The sequence below is a fragment of the Sinohyriopsis cumingii genome, chromosome 2 (genome assembly GCF_028554795.1).
Source record: "Sinohyriopsis cumingii isolate HCF-2022 chromosome 2, ASM2855479v2, whole genome shotgun sequence".
Taxonomy (NCBI): Eukaryota; Metazoa; Mollusca; class Bivalvia; order Unionida; family Unionidae; genus Sinohyriopsis; species Sinohyriopsis cumingii.
The window spans coordinates 170,198,210-170,225,815 of NC_142962.1; the positions used below are offsets into that span (position 1 = coordinate 170,198,210).

General features: G+C 33.3%; 1 protein-coding gene across 1 annotated transcript in view; it reads left to right on the plus strand.

Annotated features, from left to right (window-relative positions):
• LOC149806285 (uncharacterized) overlaps positions 1 to 27,606 on the plus strand; it is a 478,750-nt gene that overhangs the window by 73,888 nt on the left and 377,256 nt on the right. Inside the window, exons 11-13 of the mRNA XM_089935589.1 lie at positions 5,712 to 5,850; positions 14,219 to 14,352; positions 23,213 to 23,428. Coding sequence (XP_089791715.1) covers positions 5,712 to 5,850; positions 14,219 to 14,352; positions 23,213 to 23,428 — 489 coding nt within the window. The remainder of the gene's footprint in view (positions 1 to 5,711; positions 5,851 to 14,218; positions 14,353 to 23,212; positions 23,429 to 27,606) is intronic.

Sequence of the window (27,606 nt, forward strand, 5' to 3'; positions counted from 1 at the left end):
GCGCAGTCAGATCTGGGTCTGAGCAGTTTATTAGGAGTAATCAGTAGAGCATAGACTTTAATCTGCAGGTGTACGATGCTATGGCAGATCATGATCTTTGTTATTTGCAGTTTGACTTATAAACAGATTCATATCGTATAATTTTTGGCCTTTAGCTCATGAACTCGTAGGTTTGTTTCCCTTACCTGGCTATAAGGCTTGTTTGTGGTTCTAGCATCCATCATGCTTTGTGCAATGTCCATCCAAGAACCATTCCTTGTTATCATGCCTAAGTCCATTTTTCTGATTCAGTTCAATCAAATATGGACTTGTATCATCAAAATCTTCATGGGATCCTTGTGTAATAATGAGGTTATCTTCAATCTGATTTGCTGGATTTATTACCACTTTTGTGGCCATATTTCTGATCTGAATGGGATCAAACTTGTAATATGAGCTCAAATCTTTAAAATCTCAGATGAGTTAAATAATGAGTGAAATACATGCATTGGGATGAGGTGATCTTTCCTCAGATTGGCAGAAGTTGTGACAGAATTCTGGAAGCTGTATTTCTGAAAAGATTTTTTATTAAATATAGAATATATGCTTATATCGTCAAGATCTTAGAAAAGTTTGATAACGAGTGAGATGCATGAATATTCATGAGGTGATCTTGCTTAAGGTGGGTTGAACATATTTCCACTATGGAAGGCATAGTTTTTATCCAGTTTTGACCAAATGTGAAATGGGCCAATATTATTAAGATCTTTGTTGAGTTTGATAATGAGCGAAGTCCATGCATATTATTGAAGTGATCATACATCAGTTTGGCTGAGCTTGTTTCAACTTTGCAGTCCATAATTGGATTTTAACTTCGCAGGCCATAATTGGATTTTAGTCAGTCTTAGAATATGGGCTTGTATCTTCGATGAGTTCAGTAGCAAGGTTCCCACATATTTTGTGATCATGATTGTGATTGGCTGTTACCACTCTAGAGACTAGTTCTCATCCAGTTTTGCTCAGACTTGGCAGATAGGCTTAAATGACCAATATCTTGGATGAATGCAATTTTGAGTAAGGTTTAAGCATTCTAATGAGATTGTCTTGCATTTGTTTAGTTGGCCTTGCCATTTTAGAGATTGTATTGTCTGCAGGCTTTTTATTAAACTTTATAACTTGTCAAAATATTGTATGATTTCTATCCTGACCAAAACTTACGCATATTTATGAGATCATTTATCTCTCAATTTTGATAGGGTTTTGATCAGATTTGGTAAATTTGCATGTGTCATCAAGATCTTGAATATGTCAGTAAACTTCATGCATATTAGAAAAGTGACTATGCATCTGATTGGCTGCAATTGTCAACACTCTAGCAACTGTATTTTTCTAATCTGATTTTGATCAAACTTGATAAATACTTTTATATTACAAGATGTTGTTTGAGTATGAGTGAAAGTCATACATATTAATGATGTGACCATACATATGATTGGCTGAAATTGTCAACACTCTAGAAACTGTATTTCTGATCAGATATTGATAGAAGTTGATAAATACTTTTTCATTACAAGTTGTTGTTTGAGTATGAGTGAAATACTTTTTCATTACAAGTTGTTGTTTGAGTATGAGTGAAATTCATGCATATTAATGATATGACCATGCATTTGAATGACTCAGATTATTTACACTCTAACAACTATATTTATGGTCAGATTTTGATTGCCCCTCTGGAGACCAAATTCCAGTAGCACACTTTGATCAATAAGTTTATGCTGTCGTTGATGTAGACAGTTTTTATAATAAGTGAGATCCCTGCATTTTAATTATTTACCTTTCAATTGATTGGCTGAGCTTGCTGCCTGTCTAGAGACTATATTTATCATCCAATCAGTATGAAACTTGTCAACAGTAACAGTATTGATACTAATAATTGTTTGTTCAAATGAGGATAGTTATATTAGAATACAGATGTATCTAGTCCACCTTGAAGCCCCTAACTAATATATTTGTATCAGAAAGTTGAAGAACATAAAGTTGCATAATGATGGGCACAGTCATGTCAAACAGATCTCTAAGAAATAACAGATGGTGAAATCCTGAATCAGATGACAATAACCCATGAAGTATAGGGAATCATGCAAAAACAATTGATTAAGCATGTAAGATATTTTTTATATCCTTGCTCCAGAATAAATTGCTCCTAAACTGTTCAGTATTGGGTTTTAAAGCCTTAGGTGACTTTGTGAGGTTGATTTTATAGCACAGGGCCCATGATTTTGGTAAAAGTTCTGTTCTGTATTTTGGCATATTACAATTTGCATAATTGTAATAAAAGTAATTCTTTATGAAAATTTTTTGGTCACTTAGTATTTGTCATTTCTGCTCATGGAATAGAGTTTCAGATGACGCTAAAGAAGGATCTAAAATTAAGCAGGCAGTTCACTTCTGAATCTTGTGTATTCTTGCAATCTGATTCTTATTGCAGTCTCCCCATATTGTCAAATAATGCTAATTCAAAATGTTTGCGTTAATAGTATATTATTTTTGTCTGGTTCTTAGTGCAGTCTCCCCATATTGTCAAAAAATAATAAAAGAGGATCTAAAATTAAGCAGGCAGTTCAATTCTGAATTTTCAGTGTATTCTTGCTATCTGGTTCTTAATGAAGTTTCCCCATATTGTCAGATAATAGTAAATGGCAACAAGTTTTTCAGCTTTAACATTTTCAGTCACTTGACCATTTATCATCATGTATGAAAGAGAATGCTTCTTAAATGTGGTTATTACCCTACAATTTGTTTTTTAGTAATTTATAACCATTTGACTTGTTTTGAACCATCTCAATAAATCTTAGATTTCAGTAGAGCCTATATAATATTGATATTGCCATATGCTGATACTGTTGCATCACTTGTAGATAAGTCTGTGTTTGTGTTCTCTGTGCAAATGGTAAAGTCATTTATGAATATAGCAAATAGCAGTAGTCATAAGACAGAACCCTGAGGAACAGCATTGTAAATTTCAAATGAGCTGGATTGTATGTATCCAAAAGCGACCTTTTGTGTTATGTGGGACCGATAAGATGAGGACCAGTTGATTGCATCTGTATCAGATCTGTAACATTTTAATTTTAGTTGTATGACTTTGTGAGCAACTAATTTAGAAGTTTAAAAAATAATTAACCTTTTAGATTCCCAAACCAACAGTCTAAGGTTTATTTATACTTTTAGGTAGGAAAGGTCCTTGCAAAAATCTGACTCTTCTTTATGACATTGTGAGAATGTATATTTTGTTTTTAAAAATAAGACACCTTTTAGATTCCCGTCTTTTTCCAGCAAATCAACAGTCTATAAGTTTTATTAAAACTTGGCAGAGTGAGAATGTACTGATTTATTCACAAACTTGATTGGAAATTAGTTTCTCAAGCATTTTACATAATTTAGGTAGGATTGAAATGGGTGTTTAGTTTCTAGGGTATATTTTAGAGCCATTTTTGTGAACTGGGATCACATTCACTTGTTTTAGCATTGCTGAAAAAAAAAATCATAATTACTGCTCAGGTAAATGAGGTGAGTTAATGACTAATGTAACACAGGTGCAGCAACTGTTACAATTTTTGAACTTATTTCATCAAGCCCAGTGCATGTGGGAATAGATTTTGTCAGTGTCGGGTTTACTTCTATCAATATACATTCTGTGGTGTCAGTTCCCACATGATGTCTTCATTTATATGCTATGAAGTCTGCAGTATTGAGAAGAATTGTTTATTAACTCTCTCTTTTCTTTCAAAATCATGCCCTTAAAATTTAAAGTAAGTTATAATTAATATTACAATCTAAACATGTCTCACACAGACCAAAATATGTACAGATATCTTTTGATTTAACAGAAATATGATCTCATCCATGTATTGGAAAAGTGTGCCTTACATTGAGGCTTGGAATTATCACACCCATTTTTATGTCCTAGCATTGTACAATTGGCAGTTGATTGGTAATCAGGACCTGATTGATAGATATTAGGCAAAAGAAGAATAGCATAAATAGGCTGTTGATGAAAGTAAGAGTACCAAGACATTGTGGAAATATCTAAATTAGCTGAACCCATCCAAAAATAGTTGTTTCCCCTGTAGACTTCAACAACATGTTTACATAGTAACATCAGTGCAAGATGGGTGGGTGTTTGAACTTTTTTCAGACTCAGACTTTTGTCCCAATTGAGCTTGATGCTCTTCTATTATTTATAAGAGCTAAAATTCTGATGATAAATATTTCTTCAGTAGATTATTTATGTGTTGCTGAGGCTTTTGATATGCTAAATAAATTGATTATTAATAAATTCTCTGGAATGGTTGGTATTAATTCTCAGATTCTTAATATTGCTGCACCAGTAATATTAAAGCCATTAACACATGTGAACTCAGTTATAATATGTGGTAACTTTAACTTTCCAGACATCCCGAAACGTGCAAAGGTTACACTTATTTTAAAATGGAGAAAAGATGTTTCCCGAGAACTGGAAACCATTATCTGTTTGACCTATATTGTCACAATTATTTGAAAAGCAAATAGCCATACAGGTCTATTGATGTTTTTCAATTTGCTTTTTATTTCACATATCACAATCAGGATTTAGAAAATATCATCCATGCCAAACAGAATTCAACAAATTAACAGATCCTTGGACACAAGAAATGGATAATGGTTCTCTGACTAAAATTGTTTTCCTGATTTCATGTGAGGTTTGTAAAACTAATTTAAACTGGTTTAGATCATACCTAAACCATAGGTCTCAACAATTAAGCATTGGCACTATTAGCTCTCAAACTCACACGATTCATTTCAGGGTCCCTCAAGGCTCTGTTTTAGGACTTCTCTGTCTTATTACATCAGCATTCTTCCATTAAATAATGAATCCACAAGTACAGATTGTTTGCAAAAAGATGCAAATTGTATACATTCTAGTTATGATACTGAAGTTATCCAAACAAGATTAGACTCAATCCTTATTTCGAGTTCAAAGTTGGACACAACAAATTAAGAAAGTAATTAATGAAGGTAAAACAAAATGTATGATTTTGGGGACATCACAAAAACTATGTTAGTTAAAGAACTGAGAATTATCTCATACAGTAAATAATTTTCAGTCAGAAAATGTCAAACATGAAAAACCTTCAGGTATGTCAGTAGATAATAATTTACGATGCAATTGATTAGCTTTGTAAGCACTGTCAGCTAAAATTGCCCTACTCAGCAGAATCAAGAAATATTTACCCACAGAAACTTCATTCTATACGACAATTCAGATATTCCTTCCCACAATAGATTATTGTTCAGCTGTATTTTGGAAGAACAGAGCAGTTTAAGAAAAGCTTCCAATACTCGGGTACATTTCTTTGGAACACACTTCTGCTGCATGTTGCAGAAAATATCAGTATTTAAGAAGTCATTTCATGACATTGTATATGTTACTAATAGATCATAATAGAATTTAGCATTTATAATACTAAAGACGTGTTAAAATAAACAGCAATTACTGTTATCTTTGTATGATGCAGATTGTTATACTTTTCTTAGGAAGGCCTCAAGGAAGAATAGTTCTTCACTAAATAAATCACTCTCTGTAAATAAAATATTATTATTATTGTTATTATTATTATTATTTGGCTAATCAAAGTTAGACTGGTTTATTTTTACAAGTCAGTCACTAAATTCATATTGTGTATTTTCAGTATTTGTGGGGAATAGATGTGAAACAGACAACATCAATGAATGTGCCTCCAACCCCTGTTCACAGTATGGAATGTGTCAGAACCTGGTGAATGGCTCAAAGTGTCTGTGTCCAATTTATGGCAACTATCAGCTTCCCAGGTAAGACTCAGTTGTCACATTATTTTTTTTTCATCATGTATCTCAAAGATTACTATAAGGTATTTGACCCCCAGTTCTGACTGCATGGCTTGTTTTTTTACTCTATCTGAACCCCAGTTCTGACACCAAGGGGATTTTTTACTCACAGTCTCGCAACCCTATTGGAAACACTGGTCTGTATTATTTGGTTTCCATTAAATATTTCAGAGATCACTATAAAGTATAGGGAATACATGCAGTTACTTAATTTTCCGAATGTCTTACAGGCACATCAGTGATTGAGGTAGTTGTGAAATTTTACTGTTTCTTTGAAAACAAGGTCAATTTTACATAGGAACTCTCATCATGCTTATGCATTCATAATTCTTTGTCTCGGAAAACATTGGTTGTTTTAGCAGCAGTTTGCCCAATATTTTGGCCTATTATTACCTTCATGTGAGCTAGGTACTCCTATCAGTTAGTGTTAATTACAATGTTTAATTTCTGCTGTGCTTATTTTTCAAGCCGTATGGCTTAATACATGGTGAAATATTCAAGATGGATACATATACCTTCATATAGTAAATTTTCTATTAATTTAATTCAACTAGTTCTGGAAGTATTTATCTTCTCACATTTATTACAAACAAATGGTTCTGAAAATGGCTTTCAAATCATAATGCAAACCAAGTTCTTCATTAAATACTTTTTCTCCAGCAAATCAATCTGTATGGTTTTATTCACTTCATGGTTACTAGGGTTCTGGATTTGAGAGACATTTGGTTATGTGATGTCAGGTATATTATATTACCATAATGGCTGTAAATCTTGGAGCACCCAATTTTCTGTGTCCCAACACTTTTAGATAAAAACAAAATGTCAAGACAAAATTGGCAAGATCAACTTGTCCCACAGCAGTGACCAGTTCTTTCAAGAACCATGTCAATAAACAGTCATAAACTACATGTAAAGACTTATAATTCACAGGCTGTTTAGAGTTTACCCAGAACTTTAACAGTGCATATCGTGCTTAGCATTACTTATATCTTTATTGATTCCCTAAAATGTTGGATGCAGATTTTGCATCATATTCATTATTTTACCAGATCGCATTCTACCAGATTACATTTCATCTAGACCCACATATATAATTCATTTACTTTCATCCTTGCATTGACAAGTTACTGTTTTTCAGTGTTATAGGTGATCTTACAAAATCAGGTAATCTTTGACAACGTACACATGTTCAATTGTATAAGGCACACAACCAGTGTATAGTCACTTAACTGTTACATGTTCATGGAAGACTGATCATAACAAGGGTTAAGATTGTGAATATGGATCAGCTAAGATCATTTATGTTTTAGTTGTTTGTTTTGGCATAACAAAATCGTAATTTTTTACATATTGGAAAACTGGTTGTTTTGGCATCTCCGTTTGCAATTGGCAGATTTGTCTTTTGTTCTCTAGCAGCAATCCAGGCCAGTTAATCATGTAAACCATGAATCTAGCTTGGGTTAAGATGGAATTGTGTACTTTGATCATAATTGCCTTTTGCTCCATAATATTAACATAATTATTGTTAAAGATGTCAAAAGTTTAGGAAAACTTCTACTGGGTAACTGTTGATTCTAATGATCAGTTATCTGGGTACCCAAGCAAAGGAAAATTATATTAAATTTGAACCTGAATTGCTTTGTTGAAAATTCATGCGTGCCAACCCCCCAAGAGTTATAAGCGTAATTATTACTAATTTGAGTGGCCAAAAGTGCAATCTAGCATAAAATGTATAATCTATATATTACTTGCCATAATTACAGAAAACCATACGAAAAACATACATTTATTTTTGCAACTTAGCTGTATCTGCAGTTAAAATTATTATAACAAATCAACTAAATCCATGTGGATTAATACAAGAATACAGACACAAGACAAAATAAATTATTTTAACTAGTCTACATCACATGTTTAACATTCGCTGTAAGGTCGTAAAGTCAAGTCCACAAATTCTGAATGCTGTATTAATCACTGTAGAAAGGATATTTCAAAATTTGTAATATGCTATTGATTTGTCCTTTTCCTGATGCAGCATGTTCTTCAGTTTAACAAAATCCCTCTGCTCTAACATTTTTAGTCATGTGACACCCACAAATCATGTCAATAAAGCCCATTTCACTTAATATTTGGTGCCATGTTTTTTTCTTTAATGTAGACTGGTCTGCAGCGTAAGTGTGTATCACACTATAAAGAATCTGTGACACATGGTTTCAAATTCAAGAAACCCATCTGTTTTCTTGGAACCATGTCATGTACAGTTGCTATAAATAAAAAATAAGAAACTGTTCAATGTACATAGCCAAACGGTCACAAATGTTGAAAATATAAGATCAGTAGACACATTCTGTGTCTTACTTGCTTCTGACGTTGCCAGATATAATCTTTAATCTGAACTTGGAAACATGTTTTTGGTGTTTTTTTTTACACCAGCTAATCAGGTACCCTGTAGCTAATTTTATTGCCTTGGTAATTATGAACTGGTGGGTACCCAAGCACCAGAGTACTCTTTGACACCTTTAATTACTATAGCAGTTTAAATTAAACAGGGATTCAAGATCACTTTATCAAAGCAAATTTGAACAGAGTTTCTATGGTATTACAATTATTTTTAAGCATTATTTCTGAAACTTCTTTATTGTATTTAAAGATATTATTTAAGTTTAGTGAAGTGTTTGAGTGATTCGAACCCAAGGGATCTACTTCATACAGGGCAAGTTCAAACCTTAAATGTTTATGTGGTGGCACCATTATGTAAATATGCTCCCTAAATGCGTGCATTGAACCAAACATTATTGTTCTTAGTTTTTATCATACTGGGATCACATTTTAATGAGTTTGGTATGTACACTTTTAAGGTAAAATAAAAACATAATTATCGTACTTGTGCATTAATATAATATTCTAAAGCAATAATGCATAAACAAACAATACAGTTAAATAGAGTCAAGATAGAGAGAGGAACGTGCGAATGTTCAATTCCTGTCATTGTCAAATCAAAGTATATAGAAATCTGAATTAGGTAGAAATAATAGAAAGAGATTAAAATTAAACAAATTTATTGACTTTTAAAATAAATTATTTTAACCTATAACATTTGCAAGTAATAATTCATGATATTAGCTAGCCTAACAACAATGAAGTAATTTTCTTTGGTTTCATCATGATTGATAAAATGTATTGGTCAGTTAGTAGAAAAAATGTCAAAGGTGTCTCAAGACTTGTACTACGTGACAAAACTATTAGGTTCATGCAAAACATTGTAACTGTTCAATTGATCAATTACAATGAGTTGACCTGACAATAGACCGGAGCCATTAGCTCTTATGCAGGTTGGATTTGCATGCCTTTTAACTTTTCAATTAGTCCACCCACTTTATTTGGCACAAAAGATGCAATTAATGATCAAGGAGGTTGGCTTTTCATTCATTGCAGCAATGCAACAAATACTTACTCAAATTAGGTACCAAAAACACCATCAACACTTAATTAGGTTCTAACAGAAATGTTCGTAGACATGTATGTTGTTACGGTAGATTTACATATTTCATGTTTGAATACATCAGGGGCATAATGTATTTATGATTATGAAACCGAACGAAAAGATACAACTAAAACACACATTTCCTTGATAAAAAATCTTATTTAATGAGTACTTATTTATTAAAGTGCTGCCTCTTGTAAGCGTTAGCAACAAAATTTATTTCATTGATTGAAATTTTGTTGCGTACTGTTATTTACCAAGAATGCTGTTTGGAAAGAAACTTTAACAAAATACTTGACTTCTTATTAAAAGTTGATAATTTTGCAATGTTGATTTAAATTTCCACTTTATATATATAACCGTTTGCGACAATAAATGAAGCGACATATCAAGGCTTTGAGTTACTAATTTTGATCGCAATTTTCATCATGTCAAATAAGGGCTAAATTTTTGGTACTTTTTAGTAAAAGAAATAAAGGATCCTTGACTGACCTTGACCTGGCATTACAAGCAGGTTTGCTAATTATCAGTGTGCAAGTTATTGAGGGTGTGGTGTGTGTGTGTGTGTGTATATATATATATATATATATATATATATATATATAGTTCCAAATCTATGCTCTTAAGTAACAGAAAAGAGTGAAAAGCAACAAGCTTTGTAAAATTCAAACAAATAATATATTGTCCTAGAATACAAAGTGAAAATTAGAAAAAAAATAACTTAATGGTATTGCAAATTAAATCCCAAAATAATCCAAGAATTTCATACACAATTCCTAGTAATTTAAAGTCCTAAATAAAATTCAGTATAAGTCCAGAATAAATCCAAAAAATGAAGGCGATGATGTCTCGGTAGCTTATGAAGTGTTGATGAGTCAACAGTCTTTTGTTGAATCACAGTAATATAATTCCAGGTTTCAATTTACTACAAATTCCAGTGAATGTCTCTATCCAAGAATTTTATCAGAGCACATTTGTATTTCCCAAGAAAATAATCACTTGAATTTAATAATAAGAAGAAATAAAATTCAGCCCAACATGACACAACATATAATACAACTTCAAATTGCTAGATCTTAAAGCACGACTGAACAATCCTCTCAGTTACAAGATTTTATAGTTCTCTACTTGACCTCAGGTCATGATTAGCATTTTCCAAAAACAGTTATTACCTAATGGAAAATAACCTTTTAGAATGATCTTGATGTTTACACAGTAGTCAAATACACTAAGGAAATTTCAAAACATAGAACTAGACCCAAATATATTTACTTATATTAATAATAATTATAATTTAAAACCCATACACATAAGAATTGAGAATAATTTAACTATGTATTTGATGTTTACACAAAATAAAATATAAAAAATTTAGTTCCGGTTAAGCTGAAATGAACTGAGTTTTGGACAAGGTCAAGTCCAACATACAGTATTGTATTACAATAGCATGTAATGAAATAAAATAATTAAAAAAAACTAATGAACAATGTAAATTGAATATACCTAACTATATATATATATATATATATATATATATATATATATATATATATATATATATATATATATATATATATAATGACATGGGCAATGAAAAGAGTCTCCTTAAAGCCATCATATTTAAAACTGCACACGTAAGTCATCTAAAAATTAAACTCTGTGAAATAAAATTTCAGTGTTGTATGCGATAGAGGTATCTGTTACAAAAGTGGCACATTTTTGGACCAAGTTTTCAAACATAACAGAATAGGAATACTGGTATAAGCTTTTTTCCAGCCAAAGAAAAGACTTTTGGTCACAATGTTTAGGATGTCCTTTTAAAAATAAACAACAAACAAGCATCCACTCATTTGTCTAATCTTTAGACTGCAAGAACAAACTTAAAGACCTAATAATGTTTCCTACCTTAAATATTTCAGCATGTTTTTTTATGTTTTCTAATTTCATGGTGTTTGTTTTTTATAATCATACCATTATGTTTTTTGTTATAGGTGTTGTCTAATGTAAAGCGCTGAGAGCTTCTAAAGATTAGGTGCTGTACAAAGTCCTCATTATTATTATTATTATTATTATTATTATTATTATTTAAGTATTCTATATTGAATAAAACAGTAATATATGAAGAATAATAGAACAGAACAGTTTTAAATAGGTGTTTTTAGTGATCTGGACAATGTTGAGATGCCATCCCTTTTTCTATATCCTTTTTCAATACTTAGTGATAAAGTCAAGCTTAAGGATTATTAAACATAAAAACTGCTCAGCTGTATACAAAATTAATTTTATAAAGTGTCTTCACAATCCAGGAAATAGTTCTAAAGGTCAATTTCTGAATCACACTACCCAGAAGTAATGAAAGGAACAAAGATGGTACAGTCATCTTTGATTTCACTGTGTCGTTTTGTGGATTAAGAAGAAAATTAGCATGTACTTATCATATGATTAATCTGACATACAAGATGTATTGCTTTTTGGGAATCAGTCACCATTTGATTATGAGAAAATAACAAAAAGGATGAATATCATTAATATTGAAACATGGACAAACATCAGCAAATAATTTTCAATCAAGATGAACATTTAATTAAGATGAAGAATATCATAAATGGAGACAGTCAGTGGTAGTGGAAATATGTCTCTGAAATCTTGACAGACAAAAAGGTGTGGAATATGTTTTACTGATATAATAGCAATATGAAATGCATTCAGTTTGTAATCGTGCCAGTAATTTTGTTAACTTGTCCCATCAATGAAAGGATGACAGAAAGAGCATAACTGGGTGTCTTTAAGCAAGTATTTCATTAAATCTGTAATACTGTCACCAAAAATTATATTTTACAAAAAAACAGGCTTGCATCTGTAAAAATTACTGTAAATTCTATGAAGTAAAGCTTGAATAAATAGGACACATAATGATACATGTATCTTGAAAAAACCATCAACAATATCTTTATAAAATGAAACCAAATAATGGGTGGATAAACTATTGTAATTGTCTCAAAGTATTTAAAAGATTAACAGGTAGTATGTGCCCTTTAGCATCAGTGAAAGAAAATCATTACTTAAATTTTTCCCCTTTCACTAAAATTTAGATTTACTAACAAAATTATGGTATGCCTGCTGCCAAAAGGATATCTCTTGATTGCACAATCAAGTCTATTCTGTTTTTCAATTCTCAAGGATTTTTAAATTGAATTGTTTAAAATTACTTGCATGTATTATATTTGATATTATGTATTTTATTATATTGTATGCACTGTATTTTGTAAATCTAAAACCAGACACATTTTCAGTTAAAATCATGAAACTGAAATTTAAGTGTTTTGTCGTATATACCTCACAATAGTTTAGATCCATGTACTATGATCATCGTTGTTGTTGAGTAAGTTATTTAGAGACCAATATGATATTAATTTATCCCTTCTCTGTATATCTTATCAATGAAAAGTGTGATGTTAACTTAGTTTTATACTTTCGTAAATTTTTTATGATGAAATTTTGAAAATTGTAAAACTCGCTATTCCACACACTTGTTCTCGGAAGCAAGCTGAAATATGTTCTTGGGAGCAATAATTATATTACTGCCAATTACAAAAAGGTTCTTTTTAAACCTGGCGGGTTTTGGAGTCAGTGACAATTGAGCATGAAATCAGTATTGATGTGCAATATTTTGTATATTTATCGATTATAATAGTTTCAAAATGCGAAGTGCACAATTCATTTATGATTGTGGGACTTGCTATTGTGTATCAACTTTATTGTGAAATTTAAAAAAAAATTAAAATGGTATGTGACATTAAATAAAGATTTAAAAGTAGTGAAACACCTTTCTTAAGAGCAAGACAGTAGAAAAGTCAAATAATTAAAGGATGAAGTTGGTAGGTTAATGAAGAAAATTAAAAAACTGGACAGTTGTAATTGACCAAGATGGAAGAGATATTAAGCAGTGACTACTGCAACAACATGAAAGATTCAAAGAGTGATCAGATGGAATGGCTAAAGTCGCAGATGGAGACATTCAGTAGTAACAAGGATGGGATGTGATTGTTGGCCCAGAAAAGAGAGTTATCCAACAGGTGAATCTCAGGAAAGAGATCATTAAAATCAGGAAAAACAACCAAGACAGCCCTTTGATGTATCAAAATTAAATATGCTTGAACAATTATTTAAACACAAATGCCCAATATCTCTAAAAAAAAACATTTCATAGAAAAATTACAGAACATACAACAAGTGTTCCTAAGAGAGTCAAAAAGATCAATATTGACTGTCAATTTACATATTCTCTTTAATGCATCTTTGAAATTTATCAGAAATTAAAGAAGACTGCTCTTAAGATAATATATATTGCATTGTTTTTACTGTTTTAGGACCCCCACCCCCAACATTTTGTGATTCAGGAGGGAATTTTACTATAAGTATTTGTCAGATAAATTTTTTTTTATAGGAACTGTTCCTGAACAGTCATGAATCATTCATGAGACACTTTGTCCATCTGTAGTTTATGAACATTTTCATGCCCTTGTTCATGAAAAATGATGACCAAATTTGTGAACTTTTATGAATTGTTAATGAATTAAGTTCATGAATAATTCAAGAACTGTTCAAGAACAGTTATGTAGTGTTGTTTCATGAACAGTTCGTGAAATCTGAGTTGCATTAAATAGCCATTTTCAGTTCATGCATATTCATGGATATTTCATGAACCTTTTCATGAATGATTCATGGATGCAGTTAATGGTTTATGAATACTTTTTGAACAGTTCATAAATTGTTCATTATCATTTCAAGGGAGTAAGGTATAGTTGTACATAGGTTACCTCAAGAATATCTTTGTCTGTTTTGCAGGTGTGAGAGAACATCAAATTTCTGCAATTCCAATCCCTGTCAAAATGGGGGAACATGTCAGCAGTTTGACTCTGTGCGTTATGAATGTACATGTAGGCCTGGATTCACTGGACAGAACTGTGAGACTAATGTTGGTAAGTTACTAAGTAACAGAAGTATTCCATGATAGATTATCATTTAATCTATTTTCAGTGATGAAAGGGTCAGGATAGTGGGCAATAAGAGCAAAATAATCACCATTTTTTCTGACATTTTGCTTGAGCACAACTGGAAAGTGAAGTTGACTTCACAAACTGGTGCCCTAATGTTCTGATTTCCCTCGTGTACACTAAATTTAAATCATATAATCTTGCATGGCTCTTTGTCATGCTGGCTTTGGCTTTTGGTATGGTTCCGCCTCTTGTGTATTTTTAATCTATCGTCCATCAACATTGCTGTTCTCAACTACACAGAAACAGTTAGGAAAATTTAGATCAAACTTGGTGAAAATGTGTTTCAAAACATGCTGTACTCGTATCTTGTACTGTATGGCCCTCCTAGCACTTGTCTGCTTCCATAGTAATAAAAATGGAAAATCAATTTTCAACTTATTTTCCAGAATGAATAAGTAAGTTTTTATCAGAATGGTAAATGGTCTCTGTAAAAACTATCCATGGTGGTTTTTGCTAGCATTAGTGTGTGTTCCATGACAACTGGGAGGAAAACTTATTTTTTTACTTCTTCTCTAGAATGCCTAATCCAGTTTGTATCAAATTTGGTAGGAGTGTTTCTAATGACATGCTTTACAGGAATTTGTTGCCTCTCCTAACAGTGATGCGGCTTAAATTGCACCATTATGGAAAACCTATTTTCAACTTCTTTTCCAGCATGGCAGAGCTAATTTTTATCAAAGTTGATAGAAATATTTCCTAGAAATGCTATCTCAAGACTGAGTATTACTTTGGCTGGCTTTTTTAGCAATGGTGTGGCTTCCTTACCAATAGGTTGGATGTCTTGCCACAAATGTGGAAAGATCATATAGTATTATTGTCACACTCTACTAACTGTACTCAGTAGCTCTAATCCAAACTGAAAATCCACTAAGCTGTATAACTACATGATTAAGTTTCATATTGATGTTCCTGATTGACAGATACATTTTTGGCTATAATTATTTGCTATGTATATTTATTTTGTAGTATTTGTCGGCTTTTCTTAATGATGATATGTTATATACATCAGTATTTTGTACTTGACCTTGTCCAAAGAAGTTAATGGTGTTCCTGACCAGTAACTTTTATTTTGCAAACAACATAATACACAGCTAAATTATATCTGTGATTATGGATTAATTATTCAGATCATTATCAGTGGAAGTATACATGTTTATCTTAATTTGAGTCTAGGACATTGGTATTCCCCATGGAAAAAATTGATGTGCCTGATATTTTCCATGTTCTTTATTTCCTTATCTTATTGACAACTTAGAATTTTCTAGAGATGAAATTTTGACCACCAGCCTTGTTCTATTTATGTGTCCTAGCTTTTTATAAAATTTTGTTTACCTGAGAAATTACCCATTCTTGCATTAACATCTTTAGTAGAATCAGTCTTATTGTTGTGTTCAGTATTTCATTTGGGTGGAATTATTTATTCAAATTATTATTCACTGGAATTACAAAGTGCTTATCATAATATTCTTGGACTGGGACATTAATTTGGAATTATAGTGATTTTAGACAGGATCATTTTTTAATTATATTTTTGTGACACATCAAAAGACAGTTAACACATTACCACATTCCAGGCCACTGGCATATTAGCATTTTCAAAATTACAGGCACATAAAACAAGATGGCCACTATCGCTTAATCGGCTTGAAGCAGCTGTTCCGTTTTTTTAGTGCCGTTTTCATGATATTTGTGCTTGTTGCCTGTTTTCATCTACGTTATTGTGTTCATTATGTATTGGCTGTTAAATTCATGTGTGTTTCTTATCTCCTTGTTATGGAAATGAGAACAATTAGACTTTTTCTCAGCTGTCTTGCTCCACTGTTTTTGAACAAACCGCCATCACGTGATACTTGCTAGTCACCCCGTTTATGCTACGATGGACCCTCATTAATTGCTTTAAATGATCACTCCTTGGCTGTCCACACTACATTGTGCTCTAGACTAAATGAACTGGGACTACATTCATCATTACCTAAATGTAAACAGAAGCGAAAAAAGAAACATTTCAAAGCTGGCTGGCATAGAACAGGAAGAAGAATTCCAGTTATCTCCCTTATTTCAGCTCAACAGTTTAAAAAAAATTTGACCGTTAATTTAGATAACCTAATTCAAATTCCTCTTAATTCATCAACCTTTGTGTTAACTATACAATAGATACCTCTGGGTATTGCATTATTCAGTGCCTAGTCAGTAGGACCACCGGAAAAGCGCACAGAACTAGTTAATTTTATCAACGACCAGAATATTGACGTCTTTTTCCTGACAGAAACATTGCTAAAAACATCAGGCGATGAGCCCAAGTGTGCAGATCTAACACCCACTGGTTACTCCATCAAGTCGTTCCCCCGTAATTCTCGCAGAGGTGGAATTGCTGTCATCACAAAGAACTCCATAATAAAAAGTCTTAACCCACAACATTCAATTTCGACCACACATTCTTTGAACTAGTCCAAACCACACTCACAGTGGAGCAAAGGTCAGTCCATTTTTTCTGCCTCTACTGCCCTCCTCCTAGTAGAAAAAACAAGCTGGCTGACTCTCTTTTTTTGGAGCAGTTTCCGAATCTCCTGGACTATGGAAATTCGATAGGTGGCAACCTGATTATTCTTGGAGATTTCAGCTTTGACTTTGACTGTTCCGGAAACCCAAATACATCAAAACTCATAGATTCCATTAATGTTTTCAACCTCAAACCCAATGTGGGCATGTGAGAAAGCTTGCCAGTAGCTTCTCGTGGGTCGGTGGTTCTTTCCGGGGTTTTCCGGGTTCTTCCTCCACCATTAATACTGGCTGCCATGTATAGCCTATCGTGCTGAAAAATGGCGTTAAACCCCACAACAACAACAACAACAACATCAACCTCAAACAGTCAGTTAACCAACCCACCCATAAACATGGTCACATTTTAGACTGGATTCTGCATAGACCCAATGATAACATTCTACGGTCCTCCCTGGTATCCCATGACCTTGCATCAGATCACCTCTGCATTATATGCCATCTTGACGTATCAGTCCCTAACCCTCCACCTTTATCTGCTACTAAAAGAAACCTTCGTATGATAAATAGAAGCAAACTAATGCACGACATTCAAGCTAACCTAACAACTTGCTTACCTCCTACTGCAGAACAACTCGATAACTGCCTGCATTCATTGGTTGACAAACATTTCCCAGCTACCAAGTGCAGAGTATCAATTCAAAAGTGTTCTCCTTGGTATAGCAGTGTTAGGGACCAGCTTCGCACTGCTAAAAGAGACCGCCGTAAAGCTGAGAGGCTTTGGCTTTCCACCAGACTCGCTATTCATAAGCAAATCTATGAAGCCGCTAAGACGAATGTCACAAATATAGTCCATGCAGCAAAATCAGCCCACTACAGTACTAAGATCATGGAAAGTTCCAGCTGCAAAGAGCTCTTCGAGATTACTAACAAGCTAAAGTCAAGGAACAAATCTATACCACTTCAACTACCTTCTCTCCAGTCGACCTTCCAGACATGTTTGCAAATTTCTTCTGTGACAAAGTACAAACCATTAGATATAAGCTTGACAGCACAATTTCAATTGACTCGTCATCACCATACAGTTGGGATACAGAATTTAAGTGGCAACCATTAGCATCATTTGAACCTATCTCTATGGATTTTGTACATACAATCCTGATGAAGAGTGCACCAAAGTCATGTGAACTTGATCCAATTCCAACGTCACTGCTGCTTCAGTGCTTAGATCCAGTATTGCCTTCACTAACAGATGTTATTAATACCTCTCTCTCATCCAGGGAATTCCCATCATTTTTCAAAACTGCCATTGTAAAGCCTCTGCTGAAGAAACCAAGTCTAGACCATAATGATTTAAAGAACTACCGCCCAGTTTCTAATCTCCCATTCATATAAAAAATCTTAGAAAAGGTTGTTGTATTCCAGCTTGTATCTCATCTAAATTCAAACAGTCTTTTTAGCAATGTACAATCTGCATATCGCCTTTGCCACAGTACTGAAACTATTCTTCTAAAAGTAGTTAATGACATTCTCTCTGCTTTGGATAGCGGAAAGATTACAGTCCTCACCCTCCTTGGTTTGTCTGCAGCATTTGACACAATAGACCATGATATATTACTTCACTGTCTCCAGCATGTATTTGGCATTCATGATAAAGCCTTACTGTGGATCAAGTCTTACTTGGTCAACAGGACACAAATTGTATCTGCAAATGGAATACACTCCAGCCCAGTTGATCTGTGTTGTGGTGTTACACAGGGGTCTGTTCTGTTCTTGGACCTGTTCTCTTCATTCTGTACACTCAGTCGCTCTCAAGTGTCATAGATCATCATCCAGTGTCTCACCAATTGTACGCTGATGACACCCAAATATACAAATCTAGCCACCCAACTGAAGTTGATGCTACCATCCAAGGTGTAGAGAGTTGCATTTCTGATGTGAAATCATGGATGACATGTAACAAGCTGCAGATGAATGATGATAAAACTGAGGCCATTCTGATCACAACACACTGACTTTCTCATTCACATCCTTTACCTAAAACAATAAATATCAGCAACACCAACATTAAATTCACACAATCAGTATGAAACCTAGGTGTTACTCTGGACAGTACTCTCACATTGCACCAACATGTCATGAACATACGCAAGGCTGCATATCTTGAGCTGAGACGCATCAGCTCAATTTTCAAATATCTTTCCATTGATGCCACTAAAATACTTGTGTGTTCATTAGTACTTTCAAGACTGGACTATTGTAACTCAATTCTGTCTGGTTCATCTCAATATCTGCTCCAGAAACTTCAAAAAGTTCAAAACACAGCTGCTTGGATCATACTTAGAGTACCACGATCAGAGCACACCTCCCCGCTGCTCTGTACCCTACACTGGCTATCCATTTGATCCAGAATCAAACACAGAATTTGTTCTCTGTGCTACGTTTCACTGTCGGACTCTAGTCCAATATACCTATCCGACCTCACCCATGTGTACACACCAGCAAGATACTTACGCTCCTCTTCTGACAGTCGTATGCTCATTATTCCCACTATGAAAACAAAGTCATATGGACAGCATTCTTTTGCATACCAGGGCCCAGCAACTGAACTTAGACACAAAGACACAGTGATCACATTCAAGAGGGTTCTCAAAACTCACTTATTTAGACTGTAAGAACAAACTTAAAGACCTAATAATGTTTCCTACCTTAAATATTCTCAGCGTGTTTTTTAATGTTTTCTAATTTCATGGTGTTTGTTTTTGTAATCATAGCATTATATATTTTTTATCTTATAGGGGTTGTCTAATGTTGTAAAGCGCTTAGAGCTTCTAAAGATTAGGCGCTATACAAAGTCCTCATTATTATTATTATTAACAACACATTCAGAATTGGAACTTATTTGGAATACCACTGGAATTCAGTTGGAAACTCACACATTTGGAATTGTGATGGAACTTTTAAGACTGTTTGGGATTTAATTCACAGTACTGCAAGTTCTTTTGAAGCTTGCACTTTTGTATTCAAGGGAAATAAATTAATGATGAATTTCACAAAACTTGCTGGTTTTTGCTCTTTTCAGTTACTTAGTTTAAGACTATTGATTGACTTGTATTATTAATATAAAATAATCTATTGGTCAACATAACTTGGGGAAGGTGGAGCTTCCTTTCTAACTGACAGCTCATGACCTACAGTTCATGCTTTACTGACCTTACTTTACTTTTGAATTTATATTAGTTTATCAGAGTTTTTTTTAACTTGCTATATAGATGTGTCTTGTTGAGTTAAAAAAAAGTAATGACTAAAATTAGGTCACTATGACCTGCATTTCATATTTCATCAACTTTGGTTCATTTTTGCACTTAAATCAATCTCTCAGTCATTATTAATCGTGGGGATATACTGATTTATGTGTTGATGCATCGAGGTGAGTACATTGCCATCTTTCCAAAATTAGTTTATTTCATTGATTTTGGTCAAGATTTCCATTTGTGTCAGTTTCTCATGTCTATTTGACCTCAGGGTTGTTCAGCATGATGAAGATGGGGATTTGTGTGCAATGAACACATTTCTGGTTCTGTCAGTTTGAAATCTCCACCAGTATATCCTTGTTACAAGCATAGCTAGGGACCATTCCTACACATTCTAATGTTATTTGCTTTTTCCATCATCCCATCAATATAGATCTGCCTTTTATTGATTTTGTCTTGCTGCATCATTTGGTATTGTCCTGCATCAGCCAAATTATGTGCAAATAGACTTGTCTTTCTAAAATATTAATGAAATTCATTTGATTCAGTTGAAATTTAAAGTTATTTCCATATTCTCCATTTGAAAAATTCAGAGTTAATTTTGCAATAATTGCAATGTCAGTAGCTGGTAAAGGAAAATAACATTTCCATTAGTCAGAATGTTACCACATGATCAAAATGAATGGCGTTCATTTCTGTATGAACTGTAAGGAGAACTACTTTTCTAAGAATACCCACTTCTATAAATAGAGTCACGTGTACAACATAAGATAAACACCGCCAGTTAAGGCATACATGAAGTAAGCATTAAGGAAAAACAACATTCTAACAAAAATAATTGAAAAAAATTGGCTTCCATTGGTTAATGGACTGGTATTATTATAACCTTTTTGCGATCAAGCTGGACATCCCAAGTGCTATAAATAGCCATGTACCAGAAAAACCCTTCGGGTGTTATTTACTGTGTGAGTCGGCAACTGACAGTTTATACCACGATGAACTCAGAAAAAACGTTAAACTCTTACATATCATTTCAGAATTCTGCAGAGGGCATACCTATAACTGGAACTCTAGATTTGTTCAGGACTAAGACTAAACTAATGGAGAATACTCTTAGAATGTGTTTCATTTTTTTTCTTTTCATTTTGTAGATGTTTCCTTTGTTGAAATTTGCAGAAAATGCATTGAGAAAAATCTGTACACTTTCTGCAGAAGTCCACTTTTGCTGAAGAATGCTGACAGTATTAAAAAGAAAGACCTTTAATTGACCTTTAGAGTAAAATCTTGGAAAAGAATATAACCAGATTTTTATCAAAAGCATCCTGGCTTGAAGGGGTTTCAAATTTATGCCAATCATGCCAATCCATGATCAAATCTATGTCATCACTAAGATAAGAAAAAAACATTTAAATGTCTCTGTTTCAAAACCACTAAACAGAATATGACCAATTTTATCAGCATTCTCTCATACAAGATTTAGTGTTAAACAAATGATTCAGCATTTAACAAATGATTTATTATTGCAAAAATGATTTATTATTGGACAATTGATGATGATATGCCATTGTGCATCATCTGTCTGACCCCAATCAAATATGGCCATCTTTACTTAAACTAGAGAGATGCTTAAATTACTTACTTTCAAACAGCTCACAACAGCATTCTTTCTAATTCAACACAAAGCATTTTAGCATTAAGGGCTTTCAAATGTGTATAAATGATGCTTGTATACCATCAAACTTGGCCACCATTGCACAAGAAAACCAAGAAAAATTCCAACGTTTTCTCAAAAACTGCTTAACACATTCTGACCAAGGTTTACATAAGCATCCTGGCATTAAGGTTTTTAAATATGTTGCAGTTTCAGATTTGTACAGGTGGTGTCTGTCTGTCATCAATTATGGTGGCTGTCACAAGATTAGAAATAATGTTTAAATGACTTTTCAAACACCACAGAGTGGAATTTATTTGATAGAAAACATTCTGTTTTGAAGGCCTTTCAAGTGTATATAAATGATGCCAATGGTGATCAGATTTAAGACTGCTCTTTCTATAATTATGGAAACTTTAAATGACTTTTAAAAAAATGCACATCAGAATATTTAACAAATAAATTGGAAGAAATCATACTAGCATCGGAGGGCTTTAAAAATTTATTTAAAACAATAATGACTTGTCATCAAATATGGCTGCAGTTACAAGTATAATATGCAAACAAACCTTTTGTAAAGAATGCTGAAGAGAATGTTACACTTTTTCAACAGAACACCCTGGCGTTAGGAGCTTTGAAGTTTTACTGATGCTGATCCTCCATCAAATATGGTTGTTGTAACTAAAAAACAGGAAAACTCTTTCAATGACTTGTTATAAACTGCTGAACATAATTGGACCAATTTGACATAAATCATCTAAGCATGAAGTTTTTCAATTTTGTGTAAATGATGCTAATATGGTATCGCCTAATGTTGTCATTACTAAGAACTGAGAAAGCTTTAAATGATTCATGAAGAGAACTCAGCATAATTTGACAAAATCTGACAGCATCATGGGATGAAGGGTTCTTGTTGCTAAATATAGAAAAAACCTTTAAATGACATTTTTTCAAACCTTCCAAAAGAATTTGACCAACTTTGAGCAAAATCATCCAGGCATAATGGCTATTCAGTATGGGAGAAGTGATGCTGATATGCCATCGAATATGGATGAAGATACAAAATGTAGAGAAACATTGAAGTAGCTGTTTTTCAGTACACATGCAACTGACAGCATGGAAAGAAATTTCTACAGAAAACTTCCTACTAGCCAATATTTCTTGGCCAACTTCACTTGATTTGGCAAGTATGCACATGTCAGCCATTTATCTAAAATCCACTCTTGTTTTGAATTCATAATTGTTTGATCATCAGAAGTGAGGTCAGGAGATATTTACGTCCAACATAGTTTGATATTTTTTGTAAAAACCAATATGAGATATAATGTAAAACTAAGAAAATATGAAAGTTCATGTCAGTTAATAATTTTCATCTCAGATGACTGTAAAGAGAATCCAGATGGTTGCCTGTATGGTGGAATGTGTAATGACTGGGACAACAAGTACAACTGCTCCTGTATCAACAGATTTAGTGGTGACCACTGTAGCTTGAGTCCCAACTACTGTCCTGGACCATGTCCTCATGTGAACCTCTGTTACAATGACTTCAATAATTTCACTGCCAGATGTAGCTGTTCCTACCCATATGAGACAAGTGAGTTAACAAGCCATAACTTATAGTTGTGCTCTTGATTTAACCCTAGCATGTTTCTCACAATCTCAGTGCTGTAATATACATATGTTGATCCAAAAGTTTAAGGACATGGTGAGTACATACCAGAATCAAGTTTTGTAGTCTGTAATGTCATCCATGTATAAATGTTTTGAAAATTCTCAGTCTGGTTTAAGGGTTAAAGATAACAGTTTATTCATTAAATAATCTTTTAAACAATAAATAGTTGGTAGTGTCAGCATTGTCAGATATATATATATATATATATATATATATATATATATATATATATATATATATATATATATATATATATAACCACACACACTGTCATTAAATAACAAAATGCAAAGTTTTTAAAATTCACTGTACTGTGGAATAAAGTATTAGTACCCAATATATAGGACAGTGATCACTTTTGGAATATCAGGGAACTGCAATTTCTATACATTGTCAACATTGTTAGGATAGATGTGATCAATTAGTGTTTCAGTTACCTCTGTTACCCTAGTGAGTACATGAACTAGCTGTTGATAATTCAGAGAATTCTCAGTTTTAATCCAGCTTTGCATGGTATCATAAAACAAATTGTAATTGAAGTCACCCACTGATCAGACTCCTTTGTTTTCTATATACAGCATTTCAAGCTGTTTTGAAATTTATTATACCAAGATTGTCAGTATTTGGTGAACTATATACACAGCCTAATATAAATGGTTTTCGGACATTATGTCTCATTTCTAGCCAGATTATTTTCATACCAATTTCCTCAAGCTCTCATTTTTTTGAAAAAATGCCTTCCTTAATGTAAATGAGAAGCCCTCATAAAAATCTATCATTTCTTTGAAAACTTTAGTAAGGAATTTTAAGTTCCTTATCATGAAAAATGTTTTGCAAAAAAGTTTCTATGATAAAAAATATCAATTACTGAATTGTTCTTGAAAGAAGTAATTTGCATCTAGTTTTTGAAAAAGATAATGGATGTTCAGATGGCTAATTTTGAGACCTTTTTGCTTAAGCCACTGATTTTGAGAGAATTCTGAGTTTTGATGGTTTTGAGATGAATAATATGAAATACCTAAATCAGTATTTTCACTATCAATATATGTACCATGATATTCCTCTAAATTTTCTTTGGTAGTGTCCTAAAACATGACTTTCAACTGTTTTTTCTTCTTCAGAAGACTTTTTCAATGACTCTTGAAACATTAGCACATTCAATAGTTATCTCAGTAGCAGTCACTTTGATTGATGGAAGCACTTAATGGGATTGCACCAGAGGTAATTGCAGTATCACTCAGTAGGGTATCTGTAATTTGATTGATGGAAGCACTGAATGGGATTGCACCAGAGGTAATTGCAGTATCACTCAGTAGGGTATCTGTAATTTGATTGATGGAAGCACTGAATGGGATTGCACCAGAGGTAATTGCAGTATCACTCAGTAGGGTATCTGTAATTTAATTGATGGAAGCACTGAATGGCATTTCACCAGAGGTAATTGCAGTATCACTCAGTAGGGTATCTGTAATTTGATTGATGGAAGCACTTAATGGGATTGCACCAGAGGTAATTGCAGTATCACTCAGTAGGGTATCTGTAATTTGATTGATGGAAGCACTTAATGGGATTGCACCAGAGGTAATTGCAGTATCACTCAGTAGGGTATCTGTAATTTGATTGATGGAAGCACTGAATGGCATTTCACCAGCTGTAATTCCATCGTCAGTCAATGGGGTATATGTAGTTTGTTTTCTATCATCACAGAGAATTACACTTAGTAGATCTTATAGGTTGTTTTGAAGTTTCTGGAAAAATGTATTTGGTTTTTAAACTTTTGACCCATTCTTCATTGCCATTTTCCTAATACATTGTGACCCCGCTATAGTACGGTGGTTGCGGTCCATAGAACCCGACCATGTTATAGACCAAACCATATTTTAACCAACCAAGTCAGTTATTGAAGAAAATGATGGATTTTCCTAAAGGATGATGTGTGTGTGTGTTTGTGTGTGTGTTGTAATAAAAGTGGGTGAAAAAACTTATATTTGTGTAGTACAATCCATAATCTGTTAGGTGCAGTACATGTATATAATAAATTCATGAATTTGAATATAGATCACATGTTATAAACTTCATGTATGATTCACATTCCACTAGAAAACACAACACACATATATATACAAAAATTGGTAGTCTTCATTTGATCTGTATCTGATTGTCACTAACCAATTCACTACAATTGTCACAGTATGTGGCTACAGTTGTTTACATGCTACTTCTATATCTTTATAAAGAAATTTGAGGATATTAATTATGGTTTGAATTTCATTATTAAACAATATTGTAGTATTTTGTATTCATTGTTTTCTCATATAACGTAGCTGGTATATAAAATGTTAATGAAAATAGGTCTGTGAAATCTATTTTTGTGGTCTTTGAAAGTTGGGGAAAAGTCTTTGAATTTATCTTTCAGAATTCTTTAAGAACCCTGTATATGGATGTTATAACTAATTAAATAAAGGAATCTAGACTTATCACAATATGTACTGAGCTTCAGTAGGGCAGGATTGAGAAAAAATTCAATGATTGTTTACATATGACTGGGGGAGGGGTAAGGGAAATTAAAAAATGACAGTCAAACATATAGTAATAATTTTGTCTGTAAATTAAATACTGGCGGGGGATGGGGGCTTCATGGTATATGTGCAATTAATTTTATCAAAATAATAATCTTTTAGAAAAAGGAATAAGATGCAATACAAAGTGTGATGTTTTGTTGTTTTCTTTCAACTTATGCTGTCATACATTTGATCAACCAGTTCAAATGGTTATTGAATTCTGACAATGGAGTCCACAGCAGTAACACATGATATTCTGAATCATGCCACAGCAGTAACACATGATATTCTGAATCATGCCACAGCAGTAACACATGATATTCTGAATCATGCCACAGCAGTAACATGCTATTCTGAATCATGCCACAGCAGTAACACATGATATTCTGAGTAATGCCACAGCAGTAACATGATATTCTGAATCATGCCACAGCAATAACACATGATATTCTGAATCATGCCACAGCAGTAACACATGATATTCTTATCATGGAGTCCACAGCAGTAACACGTGATATTCTGACAATGGAGTCCACAGCAGTAACACATGATATTCTTATCATGGAGTCCACAGCAATAACACATGATATTCTGAATCATGCCACAGCAATAACACATGATATTCTGAATCATGCCACAGCAGTAACACATGATATTCTTATCATGGAGTCCACAGCAGTAACACATGATATTCTTATCATGGAGTCCACAGCAGTAACACATGATATTCTGAATCATGCCACAGGAGTAACACATGATATTCTGAATCATGCCACAGCAGTAACAACATGATATTCTGAATCATGCCACAGCAGTAACACATGCTATTATGAATCATGCTACAGCAGTAACACATAATATTCTGAATCATGCCACAGCCATAAAACACGATATTTTGAATCATGCCACAGCAGTAACACATGCTATTCTGAATTATGCCACAGCAGTAACACGTAATATTCTAAATCATGCCACAGCCATAAAACATGATATTCTGAATCATGCCACAGCAGTAACACATGATATTCTGAGTAATGCCACAGCAGTAACACATGATATTCTGACTCATGCCACAGCAGTAACACATGATATTCTGAATCATGCCACAGCAGTAACACATGATATTCTGAATCATGCCACAGCAGTAACATGCTATTCTGAATCATGCCACAGCAGTAACACATGATATTCTGAGTAATGCCACAGCAGTAACATGATATTCTGAATCATGCCACAGCAATAACACATAATATTCTGAATCATGCCACAGCAGTAACAACATGATATTCGGAATTGTGCCACAGCAGTAACACATGATAATCTGAGTAATGCCACAGAAGTAACGTGATATTCTGAATCATGCTAAAATAAAAGGCATTAAAGCAAGGGAGAGAAAGGAAAATCATAGGTTTTCCTGCCCTCACATGAGTTTAACATCCATGGCAAAACATGTAATTTTTGATAGTTACTAATATTTAAACTGGATGGGATACTTCCAGAACTTTCTGTTTGGATAGTGTCAGCATTTGCATCTTAGGC